This window comes from Caretta caretta, chromosome 1, assembly GCF_965140235.1.
Source record: "Caretta caretta isolate rCarCar2 chromosome 1, rCarCar1.hap1, whole genome shotgun sequence".
Lineage (NCBI taxonomy): Eukaryota > Metazoa > Chordata > Testudines > Cheloniidae > Caretta > Caretta caretta.
Window position 1 is genome coordinate 147,257,815 of NC_134206.1, and position 26,208 is coordinate 147,284,022.

Below are 26,208 nucleotides of genomic sequence, written 5' to 3' on the forward strand. Positions count from 1 at the left end.
ACTGAGCAACAGGTAGTTTAAAAGACTTGTCCAGAGAGAGGAGCAGAACCTAAGGTTCCTGTCAGTCCCATGCCTTTTCTTCTGGACCACATTCCTTCTCATCTGAGTTTTGACTTGAGGCTCAGTCAGGGCTAGGACTAAGATTGGAATTAGCCTTAGATAGTGCAGACATTTTGAGAAGAGCTGAGAGTTGAGTTTGGCTACATCCAAACTGGAAGGTATTCCTCATTCTCTTTTTGGATCTAACCAAGATCCAAAACATGTAGGAGTATGTGATTGATTCTGGATTTTCAACTGTAAATTTCCACTGAAATTCTAAGGATTTATTTTCAAGTTTTGCCCACCACAACTGGCAAAGTGGAATTTGGCTATACTCTCAGAGCCCGAGGGAATAGCTGGGTCTTACATTGTGCCCTGAATTTCAACTGACAGGCTATTTCAGACCAATGGGGGAAATAAGTCTCAAAGCTGGGAGCTCTGACTCCAACTGCCAGATGTTCAAATCTAGGCACAATCAGAAGAAGCATCCTAACTAATCCCAGTTGTTGTGACATATATATAAAAAGAGCTATTTTACCAAGTAGCCAGAACTCAAGCCACATAAAACCTGAGATCAACACCAAGAAGCTGATTCAAATCCAGAAACTAACAGGAAGTTAGGAACAGTACACTCTTCATAAAATTGGTGTAACATGCTCTAGTCATGGTTATTCCTGTTATTTCCAAAATTACAGTAAAACTACCAAATACAAATCTGTAGTTAATTACAGTGTAAGTAATAAGTACTTAAATAATATTTGTGCTTTACAGCAAACAGCAATAGAGCAAAATACAGAAACTGTCTGCATTTAAGCTTTTTCAGGTATTGTGTTTGTTGTCATAGAAATATCATTATTTCTGTATATGTAGTAATAGTTTCACTGAGCTTCATTCCAAGTAGAATATTTGTACAGCCAATTTATTTTTCATACTCATTTAATACATCTCCTGAATTTTAAAAGCATTCATTCACGTAATAGTTAACTCTCTCTCTTCTTTTTGCACATGAGTGTATTATGTCTTCCAACACATTTGTCTAAGCTCACTAAACTAGATTGCAAGTGACATAAATACATGAATTGTCTTGGTATTTTTTCCATGGGGAATTCTAAACTGAAATAAATCAAGGTTAAGTGCTCTGCATAGCTGATCCTCCATTCAACACAAACAGAAATATGGAGTGGAATCAGTATTCTTTCATAGTATGTTTCCATGGATGCATCATGTTCAAGGGAGCTGGCAGCATTAAAATTGAAGGTCCTGAGAGAGAAACCTAGGCTAATAAAGTGGCATTATAAACCAAAAGCATACAAACTAAATTAAATAGTAAAGGTCAAAATTACAAGCTGATAATGAGCTAACATGAAGAAGCTGTTACCTAATAACTTGTATAATGGAGTTAACATTTCTTAAAGATGCATTTTAATTTACTGATTATTTCTGGGTTTCCAAGCTGACAGATTTAAGGTGCTCAGTAACGTAAAGGCTGGAACAATCAGAAATGGAAATTCATTCTAAAATCAGTAGATTTGAACACTGGAAAACTGGGCATATGTCCCTTCTAAATTGTATAAAGTTCCCATTCCTAGCCCTGCAGATTTCCAAGATATGGGACTTTAAAAAAAATACATTTATGTATCGCAAGCTCATCTATTCTGCAATACTGAATCTTGCCTGATCTAGGCCTCTCGCAGGGGTGATTTTTTTTTTTTTGGGTGGGGGGAAGGGACAGACACTTTGGGTTATTTGAAAATGGAACACCCTCTGGCCTCCCCCAAAATTAAATAAGGAAACTAATCAATCCATGAACAATATGGAATATTTCACTATATGGGTGGCCATTCCTTACACACCCTGATTCTAATATTGTCCTGTACTATATTGACAATGTTGAGTGGCAGTTATACTACTATGTCATACTTTATATGTTCATGTCATCATAACATTTGACTATATAGAATATATACTCCTATACATTTATAACAAATATTTATATTATATTACTTATTTGTGGACTCTTAAAAATGATTTTTTTAAAAGGCTTTTCTCCCAAATTAAAAAAAAAACCACCAAAATCTGGCATTGTACAATACATAGCAATAGATAGTAAGGCTGGTTGTAAATTTTCTAACGACGTTTTTTGTGACAAAAATTGGGTTTTTGCGTAAACATTTATTTGCAAGTGTCTGCTCACCTTAAAAGTTCTTGATTTTTTTTTATTGTAATACCATTTTTTAATGTTTGAGCGGGTTTTTGTGGTAGAAAGTCAACATTTTCCATGAAGTTAAAAACAAACCAAAAACCCTTCTTTTTTGAGCAAATCTAATTGATAGATCCTGTCCTGAAGTTACTTAGTTCATCTATGTTGCAGTTATGATTGGATAGAATTAACCTTGACTGAGAGTTTTGTCTGTGCTTAGCATCTTAGGAAAACTGAAGTACAGAATTACTGGTAGCAGGAACAGTAAAATACCAAACACTTACATCATATTATCTCATCCCCAGCATTTTGTAGCACTGAAAGCTCAGGCATTCCTCGTAACATCTTATCTAACCTGTTCCTTCATTTATCAAGAGAGGATGCCTTGAATCATTTTTCCTAATACTCTGTCCTGCTGCACAAACACCAATACTATTAAGAACCTCCCCCCCCCCCCCCTAAGATCTAACTTAAACTTTTCCTTTCTTAGCTTCAGACCACTGGTCCTTGTCCTAACATAATCTGAAACTCAATAATTGCCTTCTTTCATTTATATTGTTACCTGGACGGGATTTGATTAATGCAATTCACTGATTATGACACCTTCTGTGGCAGATAGCCACCATGTTACACTAATTTAATTCCAATATTTTATAATAATTCACTTTAAAATTACACAATAGAGGAAAAGAATAACTGCATATATATCATAGGAATTATCAAGATTTACCGTAGATTCATTTGATATCTCTTTTCTGCACAATTCATCTGATAACTCTTTTTCACCACAGAAAAATGGTGTTAATAGCAAAAAAGAAAAAAAAATAGGCAAATTTTGCATGGTACTTAAAAATTAATAGTGCTGCTAGATGTTCAATGGGAATGGTGTAAGATAGAGTGGTTTTTATGCCAGCTGTGTAACTCTAAACTGCAGCTCTGATATTAGGCTGCTACTGTATTCAGTTGGCTGAAGCCTCTGTTTATATATACGTATATATTTATATATACACACATATATTTCTCTTTTTCTTTTCTTTTAGCTGATGGATGCACTGACTGGTCGGTGGATTACAAGAAGTATCAAGTTCTAGTGGGAGAGCCTGTTCGTATAAAATGTGCATTATTTTATGGCTATATCAGAGCGAATTACTCTCTAGCACAAAGTGCTGGCCTTAGTTTGATGTGGTACAAAAGCTCTGGACCTGGAGATTTTGAGGAACCTATAGCTTTTGACGGAACTAGAATGAGTAAAGAAGAGGATTCTATTTGGTTTCGGCCAACAGTGGTGCAAGACAGTGGTCTTTACGCATGTGTTATAAGGTACTTTTATTTTAATTTATTATGCTTGAATACAGTGAAATACAATAGAATTATTGCTCTTAATAGTGAAACTTTATGCTACCATCCACAGCACATACTGTTTTCAGTGATTTTGGTCTTTTTTCCCCTGATGGTGAATGTTTCATGAGTAACTTAGGTTTTTCTTTCTTCGTCTCACTCCCCTCTCCTATGCTCGCAGCATCAATCCTCTCCCACTTTCTATCCGAGCCCTCACCTTTGCCCTTCAGTAAATGCTGCCAGCCATAAGAAACATGCACAGCATCATCAACATTTTGCAATACCTTTTGCTATATTCAATTAATGTGCTTCACATGTGCAGGCTATAGATACCTTCCACCAAGTTAATGCTTCCTGGAGGCAAGATTGGGAGGTCACCAGACTGGGCTGGAAGTGGAGGAGAGGGCTTGCTGTCCCTGTGGCTATCTTCTTTGATCTCTATCCCATTAGTAGCATTGAGAAGACTGCTAGACCTACAGAGTAATGATGCATACCACCCATTATTTTGTAGCAGCCTTATACATCTGAAAAAAGTAAACAGATTGTATCTTGTATACAAAAGTATGTTCATGTGCTGTGACCTGTATTCTGCATTGCAACCTTGAGGGAGTTGAAAGCTGTAGAAAATAAAGGCTTACAGTGGATATTCCATCATGCTGTTATCTATTGTGTTTGCCAGATTGCACTATTGTTGAATGAATATATTTCTAAAGAATTCTCAGATTTTTTTATAAAAAAAACTTACCTTTTCAGTTACAGGATCAAGTTTGTCTCTCAAGATGATGAACTTTTTGTTCATTATTATTGCACAGTGACTCATCAACGTACAGCTGCTAAGAAAAAAGTCTTTTGTGTAGACAGACAAGAACTTTATACATTGTTGTTATGCTGTGTAGCTACTTGTAAGAGTTTGTTCTTGAATTACAATTTAGATTATTTCTGTGATAGCAATCAGTACTCAGTATTCTCTTTTCAAACTCTGCATCCTCTTCTTGCAACAACTTGTTACTATGATACCCATTTACATTATTCTCCTTGTTGTCTGACTATATCAGGAGGAGGACAGGAGACAATGGTTATGGCTTAATGAGGGCACAACTTTATTATTAGATGTCCGGAAGTACCCAGCAGATTAAAGAGTACAGTTCAGGTAGCTCCATAATCATTTCAATATCTACCTGGGGACTTCCGTCAGCCCCCCCGACTTCTATCCTGGTCCCCAGCCAGCCCAAATGAGGATCAAGGTGGGCTATAGAGGAGGGGGTGTTTGGCTTCCTGCCTTGCCAGTCATAGGTGCCCTGAACCTCTCCCTATTCCACTCCTTTAACAAACACCTTCTTTAAAGTCTTTACCAAACCATCCATGTGATCTCTGTGTCCCCTCCCTTCAGAGTACCTGCACTGGACATCCACCACAAGGAGGCACCAGCAACTAGCTTGGCTGCCTCCCGCACATCCCCAGCTGGGTTCCCAGACATCTCTCACTGCCCTCTTTAATATCAGACAAAAATGTGTCTGTGCCAAAGTCTGACAGGTGAACCTCATTCCCCCTGAATAATTCTGTTGCCTCATATGCTATGTCAGAATGCAAGATTACCAACCTCCCTTATGATCTCCATGAATTTGGTCATGTCCCTATTCATATACCTCCTTCACAGCTCCCTGACACACCCTGCATTGAAGGATGTTTCACCACACAGTTTTTACTCCTGGAAAAAGTTCCAGGATCTGCCTCAAGTCCCTCTTAACTCTGAGCATTAAGACTACCCCTTTACAAATTCATAAATCATTTTCTCCAAGGTGCACCACTATTTGATATGGTGCCTACTGATGAGCCCCCACGGTGTATACAAGTGGCACCAGCTGGTTCTGTAACATGCCCCTTGTTCTATGCCAGCTCGGGATTGCTTCATCACTAAGCCCCAGCAGTGAATCCTCAGGCAACCTGAATGCCCACTTATGCACCCAGTGAATAATACTGTGCCCAGAGATCCACACCATCATCTGCGTGGCCCTTTTCCCCACATCTGGAATAAGAACACAACAAAAAATTGATGCTGACTCTCCACTGAGGTCTCATATACATTCTATATGCTTTCAAATGCCAACAGCCAATTGTCTGAATTGCCCAGCTTCCGTACCTAGCTGTGTCACTGCTGTTGTCTCCCCAAACCTGAATGAATGGGAGCCAAATTCATGAGCTGGAAACCTCGGCCTCGTCAGTCCCTGTCTCAACACCATAACAAACTGGTATGTTGTGAGGGGACTCCTGTCACACTGAATAAAGGGTGGCCCATCTCTCCCCCGTCTTATTGCCATGTATGCCCTCAAAGTGTCCTCTGGGCAGAGCATGGGCTTGCCACCCTCCCGTAGGCTACTGGCTACGCCAAGGCCTCCTTGATCCATCTTTCACTTTCACAAGTTTAATATAACTGCTTACCCCTGCCAATGTATATTTCACAGTGTCAAACCCTTCCAGTAGAGTCCCTACATGATCCCAGGTACTGCTGACCCTGAAGCTCAAAAAAATTATTCCAAAAATGCTGCCCTGGTCATTATCATAGGGTTAGAAGGAACCACAGAGGTCATCTAGTCTACCCGCCTGCCAAGATGCAGGATTTGGGTGTCAGCGTAGACTTTAGGATCAAGCTGGAGCCTGAACTCTGAGACCCACTCCACTCTCACCCCTCATGGGCTCTCCAAGCCCAAAGGTCTATACTGTAGTTCTGTAGCCTTGCAGCCTGAGCCCTGCAAGCCTGAGTCAGCTGACCCAGGCCAGCTGTGGCTATGCCGTGAGTCTTTTATTGCAGTGTAGACATACCCATCATCAGTTTATATAACATCAGATTTATCTAGTAGTTGGATTTGAATCTTCTTATTCATTTTAAAGATGATCAGCATTCCTCTTCTCTGACTTACCATTAACTTTTGGAAGAGGCTGTCATGAATGACATAGCCAATGAATGCTATTCAAAGTTAACTAACTTAAGTAATTACAGTCCTAGTATACATTTGAAATTACTGCAAAGAGCTCAATTATGCTTGTGATGTATCTTCATATATTGTTGTAAATTTAAGGATATACATATGAAATTTAAAATATTATTGTCATGTACAATTCATTTATCCAAAAAAACCCTGTAATTTTAAGCCAAAACAACAACCATTATATACTAAACCAAACCAAACCCCACCACCACATCACTTTCAGGGAAGCATTCTTTTAAATTATCATTGAGGGTGCAGTTCAAATCCTGTAATGTCTTAGTCCACTCCCTCTGTAAAGACTTGTTGGATAGCAATCCCTCTGTGCACTGGTTCCTGACAATCACTCTGTGTGTGTGTGTGTGTGTGTATATATATATATATATATATATATATATATATATATATATATAATAAAAATAGGTGTTGTAATTTCCATTGTCAGAAATATTGAATGAAATACAGGGAGGGCAAAGACACCCCTGCTTTTGGGGTGGGAGTAAAGTTGAGTCTAAAAGAAATAGGCTTCATTTTTTCATAAACTGTTCAGACACCATTTCTAAATCATCAGAATTAACGTAAAAGCTTTTACAAGTGAGATTTACCACTCCACAATACCTGGCATTCTTTTAATATTAGTACTGATTTCTAAATATCTCCACTTGACTCTGAGAAGGATTTTTCCCCAGATAATTAGAAACATACATAATTATAAATATTTATTTCACCTAAATGATTTTCAACATTTATTACTTTTACATTGGTTTTTATTTTCTGATCTTGTTTATCTTAATTCTGTTTAAAGTATCCTACACAAATGTCAGTTATGATATAATTTTTATTTGTTTCTCTTTTGTAGCAGTTAGTATTAACAACTGAGATTTCTTAATGTTTGTTTCTTCAGAAGGTAATCTTTTAGTTCCCCGTGCAGTTCTATATAATATGTCTCTAACTGAAAATCAGCCTATACTTATAAAGTCGATGCCAGGGAGCCTACCTTATTGACTGGCTCTTCCTGATTTTGAATGTAATATTGTCAGGCATTTCTCTAAAAATCCACCCTTTCTACCAAAACATTAGAAGCTAAATTTTGAAAAATAAGAGCCTGATACGTACATGCAAATTGGGCACCTAACTCAGAGAGCAAGTTCAGATGCTTACATTATTTAAGTTTAATGTTGTTATGGCATATTGCAGTCAAGTCCAGAGGCCCTATTTAGGGTCAGGTCTCCTAGTGATGGGTACTATACAAACAAATTAAAAGACTTCCTCAAAGAGCCTGCAGTTTGGCACACTGTAAACAAAGATACAAAAAGAGCAGTTAGGATGATGGCATGGATGGATAGAAAGAAGTGAGGGAAAATAGAAGGAAATAAGAACTGAGATAGAAGCAGGATTTGAGTTGTGCAGATGTTTGAGAATGGAAATTTTGTGTGGAAAAGGAAAATCACAGAAGAGATTTGATAAGGGAGTGATAAGTTCTTTGTTGTGGGAGAAGATAATTTTAGAAGTAATATCTTAATAAACTGGAGAAGAGGAAGCTGAGAAGCAGGTAGAAGTGAAAGATCACCAAAGAATAAGTGAATTATAGGGATGGGGTGGAGAAGAAAGTAACATTTTCAGTAGTAATTATTATGCAGGATTTGGGAATGGATATGATATTGGAGGAGAAGAGAGTTGAGTTGAAAGTGACAGTGAAGTGACCAGGCAAAAGCCACTAGTAGAGCCAGTTTTAGCCCTGGTCTACACTAGGACTTTAGGTCAAATTTAGCAGCGTTAAATCGATGTAAACCTGCACCCGTCCACACAATGAAGCCCTTTATTTCGACTTAAAGGGCTCTTAAAATCGATTTCCTTACTCCACCCCTGACAAGTGGATTAGCGCTTAAATCGACGTTGCCGGCTCGAATTTGGGGTACTGTGGACACAATTCGATGGTATTGGCCTCCGGGAGCTATCCCAGAGTGCTCCATTATGACCGCTCTGGACAACACTCTCAACTCAGATGCACTGGCCAGGTAGACAGGAAAAGAACCGCGAACTTTTGAATCTCATTTCCTGTTTGGCCAGCGTGGCAAGCTGCAGGTGACCATGCAGAGCTCATCAGCAAAGGTGACCATGATGGAGTCCCAGAATCGCAAAAGAGCTCCAGCATGGACCGAACGGGAGGTACGGGATCTGATCGCTGTTTGGGGAGAGGAATCCGTGCTATCAGAACTCCGTTCCAGTTTTCGAAATGCCAAAACCTTTGTGAAAATCTCCCAGGGCATGAAGGACAGAGGCCATAACAGGGACCCAAAGCAGTGCCGCGTGAAACTGAAGGAGCTGAGGCAAGCCTACCAGAAAACCAGAGAGGCGAACAGCCGCTCTGGGTCAGAGCCCCAAACATGCCGCTTCTATGATGAGCTGCATGCCATTTTAGGGGGTTCAGCCACCACTACCCCAGCCGTGTTGTTTGACTCCTTCAATGGAGATGGAGGCAATACGGAAGCAGGTTTTGGGGACGAAGAAGATTAGGAGGAGGAGGAGGAGGTTGCAGATAGCTCACAGCAAGCAAGCGGAGAAACCGGTTTTCCCGACAGCCAGGAACTGTTTCTCACCCTAGACCTGGAGCCAGTACCCCCCGAACCCACCCAAGGCTGCCTCCTGGACCCAGCAGGCGGAGAAGGGACCTCTGGTGAGTGTACCTTTTAAAATACTATACATGGTTTAAAAGCAAGCATGTGAAAGGATTACTTTGCCCTGGCATTTGCGGTTCTCCTAGATGTAGTCCTAAAGCCTTTGCAAAAGGTTTCTGGGGAGGGCAGCCTTATTGCGTCCTTCATGGTAGGACACTTTACCACTCCAGGCCAGTAACACGTACTCGGGAATCATTGTAGAACAAAGCATTGCAGTGTATGTTTGCTGGCATTCAAACAACATCCGTTCTTTATCTCTCTGTGTTATCCTCAGGAGAGTGAGATATAATTCATGGTCACTTGGTTGAAATAGAGTGCTTTTCTTCAGGGGACACTCAGAGGAGCCCATTCCTGCTGGGCTGTTTGCCTGTGGCTAAACAGAAATGTTCCCCGCTGTTAGCCACAGGGAGGGGAGAAGGTTGAGGGGGTAGTCACGCGGTGGGAGGAGGCAAAATGCGACCTTGTAAAGAAAGCACATGTGCTATGTATGTAATGTTAACAGCAAGGTTTACCCTGAAAGAGTGCAGCCACTGTTTTATAAAATGTGTCTTTTTAAATACCGCTGTCCCTTTTTTTTTCTCCACCAGCTGCATGTGTTTCAGTGATCACAGGATCTTCTCCTTCCCAGAGGCTAGTGAAGCTTAGAAAGAAAAAAAAACGCACTCGCGATGAAATGTTCTCCGAGCTCATGCTGTCCTCCCACACTGACAGAGCACAGACGAATGCTTGGAGGCAAATAATGTCAGAGTGCAGGAAAGCACAAAATGACCGGGAGGAGAGGTGGCGGGCTGAAGAGAGTAAGTGGCGGGCTGAAGACAGGGCTGAAGCTCAAATGTGGCGGCAGCGTGATGAGAGGAGGAAGGATTCAATGCTGAGGCTGCTGCAGGACCAAACCAGTATGCTCCAGTGTATGGTTGAGCTGCAGCAAAGGCAGCTGGAGCACAGACTGCCACTGCTGCCCCTCTGTAACCAACCGCCCTCCTCCCCAAGTTCCATAGCCTCCACACCCAGACGCCCAAGAACGCGGTGAGGGGGCCTCCGGCCAACCAGCCACTCCACCACAGAGGATTGCCCAAAAAAAAGAAGGCTGTCATTCAATAAATTTTAAAGTTGTAAACTTTTAAAGTGCTGTGTGGCATTTTCCTTCCCTCCTCCACCACCCCTCCTGGGCTACCTTGGTAGTCATCCCCCTATTTGTGTGATGAATGAATAAAGAATGCATGAATGTGAAGCAACAATGACTTTATTGCCTCTGCAAGCGGTGATTGAAGGGAGGAGGGGCGGGTGGTTAGCTTACAGGGAAGTAGAGTGAACCAAGGGGCGGGGGGTTTCATCAAGGAGAAACAAACAGAACTTTCACACCGTAGCCTGGCCAGTCATGAAACTGGTTTTCAAAGCTTCTCTGATGCGTACCGCGCCCTCCTGTGCTCTTCTAACCGCCCTGGTGTCTGGCTGCGCGTAACCAGCAGCCAGGCGATTTGCCTCAACCTCCCACCCCGCCATAAACGTCTCCCCCTTACTCTCACAGATATTGTGGAGCACACAGCAAGCAGTAATAACAGTGGGAATATTGGTTTCGCTGAGGTCTAAGCGAGTCAGTAAACTGCGCCAGCGCGCCTTTAAACGTCCAAATGCACATTCTACCACCATTCTGCACTTGCTCAGCCTGTAGTTGAACAGCTCCTGACTACTGACTACTCCAGCTATCTTTTACATCTTTGGCTGGCAGCAGACGGTGCAGAAGGACTGCATGTCATCCACATCTCCTGGCTGCTCGGCAGAAGATGGTACAGTACGACTGCTAGCAGTCCGTATCGCCTGCCCGCTCACCATAAGACGGTTCAATAGGACTGACTGCAGGACTAAAGAGAATGACCTGGTCAAGTCACTCCAAATTTAGTCCCTGCGCCCATGTCTGCCCAGGAGCTCCCAGCCGACGTGGCCAGGAGCACCTCGGACACGACGAGGACGACTACCAGTCGTATTGCACCGTCTGCTGCCAGAAGGCAATGGGTTGCAAGCCGTACCGCATCTGCGAGCACCCAGGAGACATAGGGTGACGGTTACCTGAGCGGGCTCCATGCTTGCCGTGGTATGGCGTCTGCACAGGTAACTCAGGAAAAAAGGCGCGAAATGATTGTCTGCCCTTGCTTTCACGGAGGGAGGGAGGGAACGGGGGCCTGACGATATGTACCCAGAACCACCCGCGACAATGTTTTAGCCCCATCAGAGTGCTCCATTGTGACTGCTCTGGACAGCACTCTCAGATGCCCGATTGTTTGCCGTTGCTCTGATGCCGGGAGGGGCGCTTACAGGGTTGGCTTCAGGGAACTAAAATCAACAAAGGGGGTGGCTTTACATCAAGGAGTATTTCAGGCAGGACTTCACGGAGGGTTCCAATAAGAAATGGTGCACCTAAGTTATTGTCCTTATTGGAACAAGAAGGTTAGCCTGGCCTCTGATTGATACATGGCTAGATTTACCTTGCTGCACCTTCTCTGTGAGTGACTGCAGTGTGATCTAGAAGAATGAGTCCCCTAGACAGGGGAGGGGGGGAAGCAAATGAGTACAAAACAAATCTGGTCTATTTCTTGTTTTGATCCACTCCATCTATCTTTTACATCTTTGGCTGGCAGCAGACGGTGCAGAAGGACTGCATGCCATCCACATCTCATGGCTGCTCGGCAGAAGATTGTACAGTACGACTGCTAGCAGTCCGTATCGCCTGCCCGCTCACCATAAGACGGTTCAATAGGACTGACTGCAGGACTAAAGAGAATGACCTGGTCAAGTCACTCCAAATTTAGTCCCTGCACCCATGTCTGCCCAGGCGCTCCCAGCCGACGTGGCCAGGAGCACCTCGGACATGATGACAGCTACCAGTCGTACTGTACCGTCTGCTGCCACAAGGCAAGGGGTTGCTGCTACTGTGTAGCAATGCCATACCGCGTCTGCCAGCACCCAGGAGACATAGGGTGACGGTTACCTGAGCGGGCTCCATGCTTGCAGTGGTATGGCGTCTGCACAGGTAACTCAGGAAAAAAGGCGCGAAATGATTGTCTGCCCTTGCTTTCACGGAGAGAGGGAGGGAACGGGGGCCTGACGATATGTACCCAGAACCACCCGTGACAATGTTTTAGCCCCATCAGGCATTGGGATCTCAACCCAGAATTCCAATAGGCAGCGGAGACTGCGGGAACTGTGGGATAGCTACCCACAGTGCAACGCTCCGGAAGTCGACTCTAGCCTCGGTACTGTGGAAGCGCTCCGCCGAGTTAATGCACTTAGAGCATTTTGTGTGGGGACACACACACTCGATTATATAAAACAGATTTCTAAAAAACCGACTTCTATAAATTCGACCTTATTCCGTAGTGTAGACATACCCTTAGTGGAGTTGAAGAGACAGATTCCCATAGTCAGGGACCCAAGAAAGAAATTCTTGCAAGAGTTCTTTATCAGATACCAGTTTTCTTTTACTGTTAATTACTTTACTACTGAGATCATATTTTCTTAAGGGAATCTATGGAATAAAATAGAGATTATCCTGAAAATTATGTCAATGTCTTGCCAGTATATTAAGATTTTAAATATTCTTTTAGTCGTGCAGGCTTTACCTCCTTTGTATTCATTGTCACATTTCTTCTTTGCTCCAATAATTAAAAAATTCCACTGACATGGCAGAAAGTATTCTGTACAAAAGTTAGCTCAGTTTCCTAATATGGTCTGTTTGTGATGGCTGATCTTGTAGAACTGGAACCTTCAGAAAAAATGTGTAATCGTCTGTAAGTTACAGTAGCTGACTTTATTTCTACACAGGATAAAAATGAGACTTTTCAGGATCTTTCACTAAAAAACAGAAAAGAGAAAGACGCCTTCCTTCTCCTGCCTTCTTTTCCTCCTCCAGTAGCCCTGTGGATAGGGCAGTCATCTGAGGTCTAGGAGATGATCTAGGTTCAGGATCATAGAGGGTGTATTGATTTTTCACACTTGCTAAGACCAGGCTCTCTCCCATTTTGACCAAAAATTCCATCCTGGACCTGAGAAACCTTCCTGATGTAGTTTTCATCTAAGCCAATATGTTTCCGCAAAACTTTGTTGTTGTTGTTGCGAAATGGCTCATTTCAACCAGAGTAACATTTAATTGACATTTTTTTTCAACCAGCACTATCTACTGCAAACTGCAATTAATCCATCTGCAGAGAAGGGATCATATGTTATATAAAATAATGGAAAACAAAGCTGTCCTGTCATATGTCCCCACATCAGATGGAAAACAAAATTAATTAAATTAAATCCAGATACTTAGTATTGATGTCTTCAGTAGACTTTTTAAAATAAGGGCAACCAGATTCACTCTTTAATGATCAGTCTGAGACCTACCTTTTGAACAGAGACCTTCAGAATGTGCAAATTCAATTGGTGGATAAACACCTTATGCAAGAATTGATATGAGGCTGACACAGTAATGGTTAGTTATGAGATTTAAAACACGCTGCTTACATATTGCAAAGCAGATGAGAAAATAACAATGTGACTGCAGTAGCAAACTATACAAGTTTATGCATTTAAAATTAAAGTTTGAAAATTTTTCTGCAGTTTGTCATTTTTAATAAAAACATAAGGTAATAATTCACCTTTACCTTTTTATTTTCTGTCATTTCATTTAGGCAAGGATTTTTAAAGGATATTACATGCATGTACATATATTTCTATTATTAAACCAGTAAACTATACTAACTATTTTGGTATGAAATATATTTTCAATTTTGATCATTTTTTGTAAACATGGAGACTATTTGGAATAGCAATATCCTGCTTATGCCTTTCCATTTCTAAATCCACTTTTATGGTGATTCGTGAAATTTTCCTGTGCCTAAATGCTGGACTGGGCACTGGACTAGGATTCAGGATACCTGAGTTCAATTCCCAACTCATCCGCTGGCCTGCTGGGTGACCTTGGGCAAGTCATGTCCCTCCCTGTGCCTCAGTTTCCCCATCTATAAAATGGGAATATGGTACTGACCTCCTTTGTAAAGTGCTATGAGAACTACAGATCAAAAGTGCTATAGAACAGCTAGGTACTCTTGTTATTATTAAACAAAAAACAGGAATTGTACATCAACTGGGATTAGGAATTACTGAAGTGAGCTGTAGCTCATGAAAGCTAATGCTCAGATAAATTTATTAGTCTCTCAGGTGCCACAAGTACTTCTTTTCTTTTTGTGAATAGTTATGATGAGATAAGCAAATGCTTGCAAGTTAGCTGTCAGGACATTTACATCGTGGAGAGATAAATGTTGTCACCTGCACATTTCAGAGACAATGCGATGAAAATGAAAATTATGACAAGTTCCTGAGTGCTCGCAGAAAGCAAAAAAACACAAACAAAAAAAGAGAGAGAGAGAGAGAAAGTAAGATGATTATCACAGGTTTAAAAAAATTACTTTGATTTTCTATTACTTTCAGAGATAATTTTACTCATGGATTTTACCATCCTCTTACAAATTGTTTATGTTCACTTTTATGTCTTGTTTCAGATTAGGCCTTAATCCTGAAAACACTTACTTAATTTTACACAAATGAGCAGACCAACTGATTGTGTTTAAAGTTAAGCATACCTCCAAGCTTTCAAACCTGCCAGTAGGTGACATAAACCATCAAAGTATGTGCCAATCAACCAAAATGTAGAACACCTGCATTTTGTTGTATGTTGTGCCATAATTGACAGATTATATTTTTAAGGATAAAATATGTTTGAAAAGTTGTTTCATAACTAAATAGCATGAAGTCATTAAATCAGTCATTATATATACTTGCCAACTCCAAGTGTTCAAAGATCATAAGTCAAATCCACCAAAATTCATGAGATTTGCTTAATATTTACATATTTTTCAATAATACATTTTTACTTCTTTTGTATTTATCATATGGTATTTAGTATTTAAGGTTCACATTTTCAAAGTTTCTTCACGAACAGGCGAGTTAGAAACTTCCCTTTTTAAAAAAGAAGGGAAAATTGAAATTCTCATGAATTATCTGATTCCAGGAAATAGAGCTTTCAGAAAAACACCAAATAGCGAGTGACTCCCAATGAAATCATGAGAGAGAGCAGCATACTTTTACAGATGAGATTAAAGTTGGAGAAAAGGTCTCTGCTCGGGTTGCTGGGAGGCATAGGGTGGGGAAGCTGAAGAGAATGTCCCTGCCTCGGCTTCTCTGGAGGCATGATGGTGAAGGGCTCTGGGGAGGGAAGGGAGGTATTTCTAAAGGTTGCCTCCAGGAAAATTAATTCAGACCATCCACTGGTTTTCCCTGCAATTAACCCAGCCCCTGCACACCAAGACAATTCAGGCCAACCCCAGTGTAATTAATTGAGCCACCAAACTCTACTCCAATACCATTACTCACCCAAACCTGGTACAATTAATTCAGGCTACCCACATATAATAGCATTGTTGTAGGCCAGCCCTATCTTTCAGCATCAAGGGCTTCCTTGATGCTGCCATAAGGAAGGTCCTTGCTGCTGCTCCGAGCCCTGCTTCTCTCCCCGCTTCCCCCATGAGAGAAAGCCCAACTGCAAACAGTGATTTCCAAAAGGGGTAGGGAGAAATGAGGGAATAGTCTGTGTCCTACCGTCACTGTTCACAACACAGGGGAGTTGGGGGAGGGAACTCCCACAGCCTGTGAAGACCCCAGTAGCTTAAGGCCCCTGCTTTGCCTCCTCCTTCCTGCTCTAGCCAAAAAGACAATTCTCTTCATATTTTGAGTCTGCTACTGAGATAGGAGGGGAACTGTGCCCTGAAGGTCTACAGATTCAGGCTTTGAGACCAAACAGGCAAAGCAAATTCCAGTGGGAAGGATATTACAAATGTTAAAGATCAGTTTGGGGAGAGGCAAACAAGAGAAAATTAAGCACATATAAATCAAACGCACAGAGATAATATGCCAACAAAGAGAAAGGAGCAAAGAAAAGAAATCAAAAACATATTATTTAAGGGACATTTAGACAGAGGTTAGATGAAATCTTGACAATCAGAAATTATCAAAAAACAAAAACACTGAGAAACAGAAGGTGACAAAAAAAGTAACAAACAATAGCTGAGGAGATGAGCCAGACACTAAGATGGGGAGAAAAAATAAATAATTGGAAGTTGGAAACTTCACTCAAGTTTTGCCAATTCTGTTCATTTTTTGTGAGTCTTGAGATATTTTGTGTTTTTCTTAAATCCCCAGTTCCTAGTGTCAGTGCCTATATAAGAAATCTAGTAGAATCTCAGAATTTGTTTTTAAAATAGAAGGGAATGTTTAGCCCTAATGGTTGCAGAGAAAAGCTAGAGTGTAGAGTAGACCTGACTGCAAGTTAAAAGCTTAAAAAAAAAAAAGAGGTGGGAAATAAAAAGAAGCCTCCCAATTAATATATTTTTAAATATCTTGATTTTTGAGGCCTGACATAATTTTAAATGCTTAGAATTTGACAAGACTGTTCAACTCAATGACAATTTGTACTGTTTAAAGAACAATGGAATACTCTGCCAAAATGAGATGTGCCAACAAAAGTGAGGATTAAATGCATTGTCCTGTAGAATGTCAGTTTCAGGCGATCAGAATAACATCATTGAAAAGAAGATTTTTAATATATATATTTTTCCTTCAAACTGCAAGGCTCCACCAAAAGAATTCTGATTCTAATTCTGACCATAAATAATGTTCAAGTGGTTTTTATTGATGAGGCTTCTAAGTTTCAATTCTTTTTACAGTTACAAGGGTTCTTAAAATTAGACAATCCTCTTTTAATGTGACTATTAGTTTATCCCATTTCTTTGGGGCTGCTTCCCATAATCACAGATCAGAAAACACATTGAGCTGGAAGGGTACAAGCAAAAACAGAGTCCTGAGTATAGATCCACAAGGCAATGTCCTTTAATGCTACTAAAGCTGTGCATGATTGCTCTGGTGATAATAATAATAATATTTAGCAGCTAAATAATACTTTTTCATCTTCAAAGTGATGACATTAGACATTTCAACACCCCTGTGAGGTAGGCAATTAAGGTGAAGCACCAAAAGGTTAAATGACTTCCCAAGGCCAACAGAACAGTCAATGTCCTGTCTTGCAATCCAGTTGACAGACACTACTACATTTGATACACTTGCTGGGGGTTATTTGGAGGAGTAATTTATGCCTGGCTAAATCAAAGGTCTTTGGCTAATAATAATAACTCACAGTGTACCTGAGCACTTTGAAGCACAGAAGAAGATACGATCTTTGATGCAAAGTCCTCACAATCCAGACAGTGGATAGGGGGAACAAAAGCAACAGATAAGCAGTTATACAGATATACTTGTTAATAAATACTGACATTGTTCTCTATGTATATATTGATAGATGGATGGAAGGAAGGAATGAAGGAACATGGAAATTATGCCCAAGTTACTCCTCATGCCTGACAACTTCCATTGGCAAGTTTCTTATCAGCATTGTGACAGAGAGAAATCTTCAGGAGGGACTTGAATGTGGAGAGAGTTAGGGGGCTAGCAGATGAGCCCAGAAAGGCTCTTTCATTTGTAAGGGGTAATACAGCTGAAGAAACTGTACTGGTGTAATAAGGTGACAAATGGGAAGACAGGGTAGCGTCACTGGCAGAGCAAAAGAGACGCGGGAGAACTTGGAACTTAATGAGGGTAGATAAGTAGGGAGAAGCAGTCATGCAGTACTCTCAAGTCAGTAACAGGAAGGTTAAGTCTGATGTGATTGAAGAGGAGCAGTAAAATATGGTTTTATTACAGTGTTCTAAAGCCATTGATTTCGGGAGATCATTGCTGACTTTAGTTACAGCTGGTGGTAGAATTAAAAAAAATCACTAGTAATTCTTTGATGAAAAATGTCAAGATTTGCAATGAACATATTTTGCAATGAATTATTTGGCCTGCTCTGCTTAAATTGTAACTAATTTTGAAGCACATCTACCTTGGAATAAATATATCCGGTCAGGATGATTTGTCTGAAATCTGTGAGTGTAAAGAAATTTTCAGTAATGTCTCCTAGTGATTCACAAGATTTGGCAAGTAACATTCTCAAATTCTCTGTGCCACACTGAAAATCACAACTGCTCAGACATCACCACTACAGAGAAAGGAAAGCCAATGGTATTTCCATATCGATTTTTACCCAGTACTGCAAGCTGATAAGTTGTGGTTATGGTTTGGGGCAGCAGTGCAAAAATGAGGTTGGATCTATCCAAGCAGTACTTGGAGATGTACTTACATTCAGAGCCTAAAGAGAAGATGACCTGAGGGCAAGGTTGTCTGTATAAATATGATTTGGCCCACTTGTGTTTATGCATTATCATTCAGTCTTTAATTACGTGATCACCTAGTGTGCAGGATGGACCATGCTCTGGGAATGAATCTGGGTTGTATAGTAACACAGGCTGTTGCTTGGAGGACCCCCTGCTTTATTTGTTGCAGAAGTGGGAAGGTGTGTGCTGAATGAGGCAGAGGATTGAAGAAAGGGAAAAGGCACAGTCTCATTGTTAAGATAGTTGAATGTTGCCCTGGGGATTTGGACTCTATCCCTGTGTCTGCAACAGAGTTCCTATAGATGCTGGGCAAGTCACTTACTCCAAACTTTTTACAAGTGGTCACTAATTGTGTGTTCCTCATTTTCTGAGTACCCAATTTGAGACTGGGGAGACTGATATTCAGACGTTCTTTTAATGTTTTTAGTATGTAATGTTCAGAAACATGAAAGTAGGTTAGAAAAAGCGTTCTCCCATGCAGTAATGAATTCCACACCATATTAAGTTTCAAACACAAATATATTTTTTGTTTCTGACAATTTGCTATTCGTCACACCTTGTGTATTACATGAGCACAAGCTAGTTGAGAGGTCTGACAACAAAATATAAGGAGACTTTGGGCAATTATTTTTGTATGATCTCTGTTAAACATGGATTGCATTTGTCTCTGGCAGCCAAAAAACCGCAAAGGACTATTTATTCCTTTTGTTTGGGAGTATGCTATGGAACTATTGATAGAGTGTGTGTGTGTCTGTGAGAGAGAGAGACAGACAGACAGTTAAAACAGAAACTTCCTTGAACTGAGTATTTCCCTGGACACTATATTAAGAATGTTTTGGGACATATAGAATAAGGTTCTTTGATTGCTCCAATGAATAAGAAGAATAAACAATAGAAGGCTATAAAACTACTTTTCTCAAACAATTGCTTCTACCTCTCAAGTATAAGGGAAATATATTAAAAGAAAAGGTACAAAGGTTCAATTTAGGATGTTCTTCAGAGATGGCATAATATAATGTGTGATGGCTTAGCAGGAGTCTCTTGAGGTTTCATAAGTTAAGTTTTATTGTTTTAGCTGTACAACTGTTAATTAGATAACGAAGGCCATGTCTTCACTACAGCGTTAGCTAGAGGTATAACTCTAGTGTTCCCCTCAACCCTACTTGCATCTACACACAGTCTAGCTTGTAGTAAGTGGTGCTTTGAGCTTGAGTGATGCTTGACCGTCACTGATGCTCAAGTTAGTGATTCAGCAGGGACTCAGGTACAGTCCATTTGAGTACTAGGGTTTTCCTAATGTCTTCCCCAAATTGCTGCTCAGGTATATTTGTTGCGTCAACTTCTGGTCATGAGATGGGGAAGATAATCTCCATACCATATAAATAGCCACTTGAATGTTTGGACCCCTCCTTGTATGACGTTCTAGTTCTTATTCTGCACTTTAGTTTAGTCAATGGTGACTGAGTAGAAACTTCTTCCCCAGCATCCACCAAACTGGCCTGTGGCTGATACCAAGCATTTTATTCCATTCTGATGTGATTCCAATAGGACTTAAGATTTTGGATCCAAGACCCCAAATCAGCAGTGTTAGGACAGTACATAATCCAAATCTGTCTGAGGAAGGGATCCACTCTACTGCCACCAGTCTTGGGACAAGATCAAATCTCTAGAGATACTGTACCACCAGACAAAGGACCACCACTTCTAGTCTAGTAAAAGCCTGAGGAGCTACTGCATGAGCAGTTTGTCCAGGTGCACGCCAATACTCCAAGAATGGTGCCTGTCTACACTCTGGAGAAGTTTGTGGATGACTGACTACAGAGAACCTGGGGATGACCAAATCTGGAGGAGCTAAAGCTCTCAACGGGGAAGCATGGCCACACTGCTCAAACCCAAGATTCTGAGAAGGAGATAGAGGAACAGATTGTGGAGGAATGGGACAGGGAGGAAGCTGAGAAAGGATCTCCTCAGCCAGGCAAGGACTTGATTCACCATTTTAGTTATATTTGGAAGAATATGACATAAAGGGCCCATTGTGTATGTAAGACCAATCTGTTGTCTGGTGGAAGATGGATTTAAGAAATGCCACTTGTAGCTTCCTTTCAGGACATGGGTACTATCACCCCCACCTCTGTTAATGCTGCTTGTATATTCCCTTCAGGGCATGACAACTTTCTCTCCTTTTTCCCTCCCCCCCTGACATCCACATAGCAAGCTGCAGCTATTGTCACACCTTCTAATCCTGCTGTGCATGCAAAATCACCATCCTTCCCCTCCGGCATCCTGTAATGGTGTGTCTATGTTCCCTGCTGGGCAGACAACCAGCATTCCTCTCTCTATCTCCCCCACACCTCTTCTCCCCTCCGTGTGGGGTTCCAAGATGGATTCCAAATGGGGAAAAACACTTTAACAGAGATTTAGTGTAAAACGCACTGCTGCATGTATGCAAAGCAGGCATTATTAACACAAGCTTACGAATGCCTGCCAACACAGGAACGGAGGTATGTTCAAGCAGTTGTTGGTTGCATTTATAGTAGTATGCTTTTCCTCACTCCTGCACTATCATTTAAGCATTTAAAGAGGTAGCCCAAGCTTATCAAGATAACATGTCCCAGGAAATAAGTCCAGTGTAAGGCCTTTTTGTTGTAAAGTCAATAAAAATTCAAAAGTCTCTTGGCAGTAGAGGACCAGACTCTGACTACCGTGGATGGAAGGCATGGATGCTCCTGCATCTAGTTTAGCAGGCTGCTTGCAGTGGCCCAAAATTTACTTCAGTCTTGTGGAACAATGTAGCAGAACTTCTCATAAAAATGAATTTCCAGTCTTTCAAATTTTTAGGCAGCCTCAACTTCCCACACCCACCACTGTAGCACTAATTGTGATGGTAACTCCACAATAAAATTAAATATCCCTCCTTCTCTTGTGGTGACAAAGCACTCACAGGGCTTGTCTTCCCTGCAGAGTTAACTTGCATATTGCCCCTAAATCAAGTTCCAATCACACATATCTTGAGCGTGGTGTTGCTTTTAACTCAAGTTGGCTGTCCCATTACAGGATATAGGCTATAGCTTAAGTTAACATAACTCCTCATCTGCTAACACAATTACCCTGTGCAGAGTGAGGGTTATTTCAAAGTGTGGCTGTTGTCACTTGTGCGAGACAAAAAGAGGAGTTAACTAGAGTATAAATAACTCTGCAGTGAAGACATCGAACTAATCCCTTTGTGTATATATATGATCCATTTTGACTCAAACATTAAAAAAGGAAAATCATCTTCAGAAAGAGACAAGGTCTGAAACATTTCAGCTTGAGAGGTGAACATTTATGAAGCCCTCAGACACTATAATAAGAGCTGAATACAAAAGCCCATGAGAAAACTAAAAGCTTTGTATTCAGAGCAGGATGTGGATAGTATGCAATAACTAAGGCCTGGGGCCACACACTGAATGTTGAAGATAAAAGGAAAGATTCAACAGCTACCCATTCAATGAGGACTGCAGGTCCTGTGGGGTGATCATGTAATTAAAGACGGTATCATAACTAGGTTTGACAGAATGTGATTCTTATTTTTTATATAATTGCAACAGATAATATCAATGTTTATTTTAATCAGTTTTTCCTATATTTATCAACTAAATTTTCACAGTTACACAAAATTATGAAGAGGTCAGTCCATAGGAGGGGTCAGACAATAATTAGTTAATTACACTGAGATTCAAAAAGTTAAAGCTTTAGTACTGTTAAAACACAAATTGTCAAAATCACATGTCAAAATATATGAAGTAAATATCCGTAAATTAAACTCCTAATAAATTCTCAAGCAGCATTTTTCTTACTTTGCCTTTCTGTAAGTTTCAGTTATTGCTGATGGAAGTATTTTTTGTCAGTTTGTGTATATATGGTGAAATCAGCATTTACCGACATATGCCGATAAAAATTTCATCCTTCCAAGCCTAGCCGAAATGCATCTGCCCAAGAGAGTCAAACTAAGGTTGCACAGGCAACTTTAATTCTGGCATTTCCTGACTTTGAAATGCTTGATTTTTCAACTGTAACATTCTGGTTTTGTATGTAATATAAATATACAAATATACAAATTGTGTGTGTGTGTGGTATTTGTGTGTTAAGGTGGAAAGGGGGTGTTTGCTTTTGTTTGATATAACATGTACACTGGCTTTGACTTCCTGTCTCATTTCATACTCATTTTACATTTTGCCACAGGGTAAGTTGTATTGGAGGTTAAAGGAGAGTTGTAAAGACTATTAAAAAACTGCTTAAATCTCATAATTTGTAATGGTGAAGTATTTAATCCTTCTCCTTTTTAAGACTTTTCTGTGAGCTGTGGTAATTAATGGGTCACACAAGGAGATCTCCAGCATTCTGAGTTGTTGCATCATTCTCCTAGGTCACCATGTGGGAATTAATAGAATCGTAATCCCTAGGTAAATACAAGCTGGGCATTCTGCAAAGGATGTGAAGATGTGCTTGATTTCCAAATTGCAGAATGCTGGCTGCCTCTCTCAGAACAGTAGTTTTCAAAGTGTGTTTTTTTCTTCTTCTTCTTCTTCTTCTTCTTCAGGTTTTGAGGTTTTTTTCCTTATTCTGCTGTGTGACAGCTGTGTTGCCATTGATTCATTCCTCAGAGAGGATGAGAAAAGAATCACCTGCAATAAGAGTGATATCTATAATAACGTTACAGTGTAAATCGGCAGTAAACACTCCAATTCATTTGTGAACGTTTAAATTGCAAATCAGCATAGATTGTTTTTTTCCTGTTTGACTTTCAAATCTCGAAGCCAAAATGCAGTGTAGATTGCTTTATGAGCCTAAGGAATGCCCTCTAAAATTTAGGTCTGTTACCAATTCATTATTCAGAAAACTGTTATATCAGATCACTTGGCTGGCAAGAAGCATTGCCCCTTGCTCTTGAAACATTGCTCCATATTCAACCAGTGGTAGTTTTCTTAATTGGAGAAGATTACATGTTCAGGACAGGTTCTTTAATTTCCAGCAATGGTTCTAAATCCACTGGAGTCTCAGCAATAACCTCATAGCCAGGGGTAGTCCTCCACAGGGCATGAGTAAAGGGAGAGACCTTTGTTAAACTCCCAGATTGTTCACCAAAAGGAAAATAAGATTCTTTTAATTAGGGCAATAAAATAACTTTAATAATATATAATTTGTTTGGGGAGCTGTTATAATCTTTTTCCTATTCATTACTGGAAAAAGCCTCCAACTTTTAATCATGTCTCATAGGTGTTTGCTGGGTGTGGAAAATTGGCAAAGGAAAAATAAAATCACATCAGCTTGGACAGAAACTCGAGGGAATTCTTCTTTTTAAATATTAGCTTACATCTAGACTAATAAGTTTATGTTCAGTCTGCAAATGACATTTCTATAGAAGTGTTGACTTGATAGACTTTGAAAATGTAACTTCTACAGTATTCAGAGATAGTTTTGAACTGCTTACTAAATTTGGTAGTAAAAGACAGTATATTTCCACAGAACAGTGTCAAAATATACATTTTTATCCTTCACAATGTAGTTTGCAGTTCTCGTGAGTGAGGTGCCTTCTAGCTACCTTTTAAAAAGTCACAGTTAGTCTGTAGTGCTTTCTTCTATCAAAAGGATCTGAGAGAACTTGGCAAACATAATAGCTAGAGCAAGTATCCTGGAACATGCTTTCTGTGTGGGACAACTGGAGTCCTGGCCCTGGGAATATCTAATACCACGTGCTTCCTAGCTGACTTGCGGGTGCGGCAGACATGAATGTCCATGAATAATGGAGAAAAAAATAGCTGAAAGTTTGCAATGAATGAGGTAGGGTTCTGCAGGAAGCCCATAGCATAATGTATTTGAAAGAGAGGGCAGAGCTAACATTGCATATGTCGCCTTAACCTTAACTAAATCCAATGAAAGCTTCTTTTCACCTTCCTTCACTTGTCGGGAAGTCAACATTTATTTTTTCTGGACCTCCAATTTAATTTCTCCTTTAGAACATTAGTTTTAATGGGGGGAGGGGAAACTACTTACAGTTCATGCAGTTATAGTTGTTGCCATTCAAAATCAACCTTTATTGAACCGGGGTAATTACTTTTTACCACAGGAACTACTGCTGTAAAAATTTAATTACAATAGCGTGGTAATGACTGTGGATTCTTTCTTTTAATGACAACATCTGTAAGAGGAATTCTATCCTAGTAATTCAAATGTAATAATAATTTGAATGTAGGGTATGGTCTAATGTGTGACTGACTTCCTATTTTGGTGAGTTTTTATTGGCTTCCATGAAGAAGTCAAATATCTCCATGTTAGGCCAGTTTTGCAGCTAGATATATTACAATAAATAAAAGTTGTATCTGGATATTTAAATGCTACCATTTATTTTACTTGCTTTGCATCTTGGAGGTTATTTTCTTTTTAAATGAAATAGATTCAGTGTTACTACGACAACAACGTCTATTATTTGTCATTTATATATAATATATATAAAACCCACAGTAGTTATTGGATTTGTTCACACCACAGAGCGGGGAAATCTGCTACCAGATGCCTAAAAGTTAAATGTAACTTATGGGAATTCATACATCAGTATTTTTCATGTTTTGCATGTGTTTAGAGTGATGTTTATATTGCAACAAAGCTAGTGAGCAAAGAAGTCAAATTCAGGGTATCCAATCTATCTTGCATTTTACTGGCAGTGCATACCAGTGACTAAAGGTTGGAGAGAGGGGTTGTTTTTCTTCATTTGCACTTTTAAAATTATTGGATTATTATTAAAGTTTAACTAAATAGTTAACAAGGTATCTTTTCAGTGTAAAAGAAACTTAGGAGCTTTGATATGCAATCATTAACAGAATATGCCAAAAATATTTCCATATTGACAATATTGTGACTCTATTAAAATAGTGCAATTCAGACAATATATTTGTCATCCACATATTTAGTTACCTGGCAGAAAGCAAAATAAAGCAAATGACAGACTATGCATATAGATTGAAATGCTCTTAAAAATTCTAAAGATCACAAAATAAGTTAAAGGTATTTACTTTACAGTAGTTACATATTTGTTCATTAGAGAATGTGTAGGTTCAGGAAGGTATATGTAGTACCAAAGTTTAGCATTAATATTTGCAATATTAGAGGAAGATTTGTGGCAAATAAAGGATATTCTTTTAATGGTTTGCGTAACATGCATGTTTGCTTCTTTGCCTTCATATGGATTAGTACCTTATGCAAGTAAAGAGGCTGGGTTATCTGTGTGCACTTGAGTGGGCATGGGAAGAAGACAAATATCTTTACTCATTCCTGCATGGCTTTTGCAAGTGTTAGTAATAATCAGAGTCATTGTGCTTGGAGAAGCGCCATACGTGCACCCCTGCAGGCACATATTGCCCCAAGGGAGGAGGCAGTATATCTCCCTATTTTCTGCACACACCAAGATAAGTAGGTTCTACTCCCTGAAACCTCCACCCTCAGGGTTTCCCAGTGGCTAACATTTCTGTTCTTGCACTTTCTGCAACAAGTAATATGGAGGAAGGTCATTAAAAACAAGGATATAGATAAACAAGACTAGGGTTAAGCTGGTCCGCTACTTGTTACTAATATATAGGTTTAATGAAGAATTCTATATGAACCCTTCAAAAAGTTGTCTAGAACACTCTCAA

General features: G+C 40.0%; 1 protein-coding gene and 1 long non-coding RNA gene across 5 annotated transcripts in view; both read left to right on the forward strand.

Annotated features, from left to right (window-relative positions):
* The window catches only part of IL1RAPL1 (interleukin 1 receptor accessory protein like 1), a 1,168,446-nt gene that overhangs the window by 603,109 nt on the left and 539,129 nt on the right, over nucleotides 1-26,208 (forward strand). For all 4 annotated transcript variants that reach the window (XM_075132044.1, XM_048863466.2, XM_048863455.2 and 1 more), the window contains one exon: nucleotides 3,280-3,559. In XM_075132044.1, coding sequence (XP_074988145.1) covers nucleotides 3,280-3,559 — 280 coding nt within the window. The remainder of the gene's footprint in view (nucleotides 1-3,279; nucleotides 3,560-26,208) is intronic.
* LOC142073152 (uncharacterized) lies at nucleotides 8,309-10,364 on the forward strand. The gene is made up of 2 exons (XR_012669833.1): nucleotides 8,309-9,238; nucleotides 9,827-10,364. It is a non-coding gene; the product is annotated as an uncharacterized LOC142073152 (long non-coding RNA).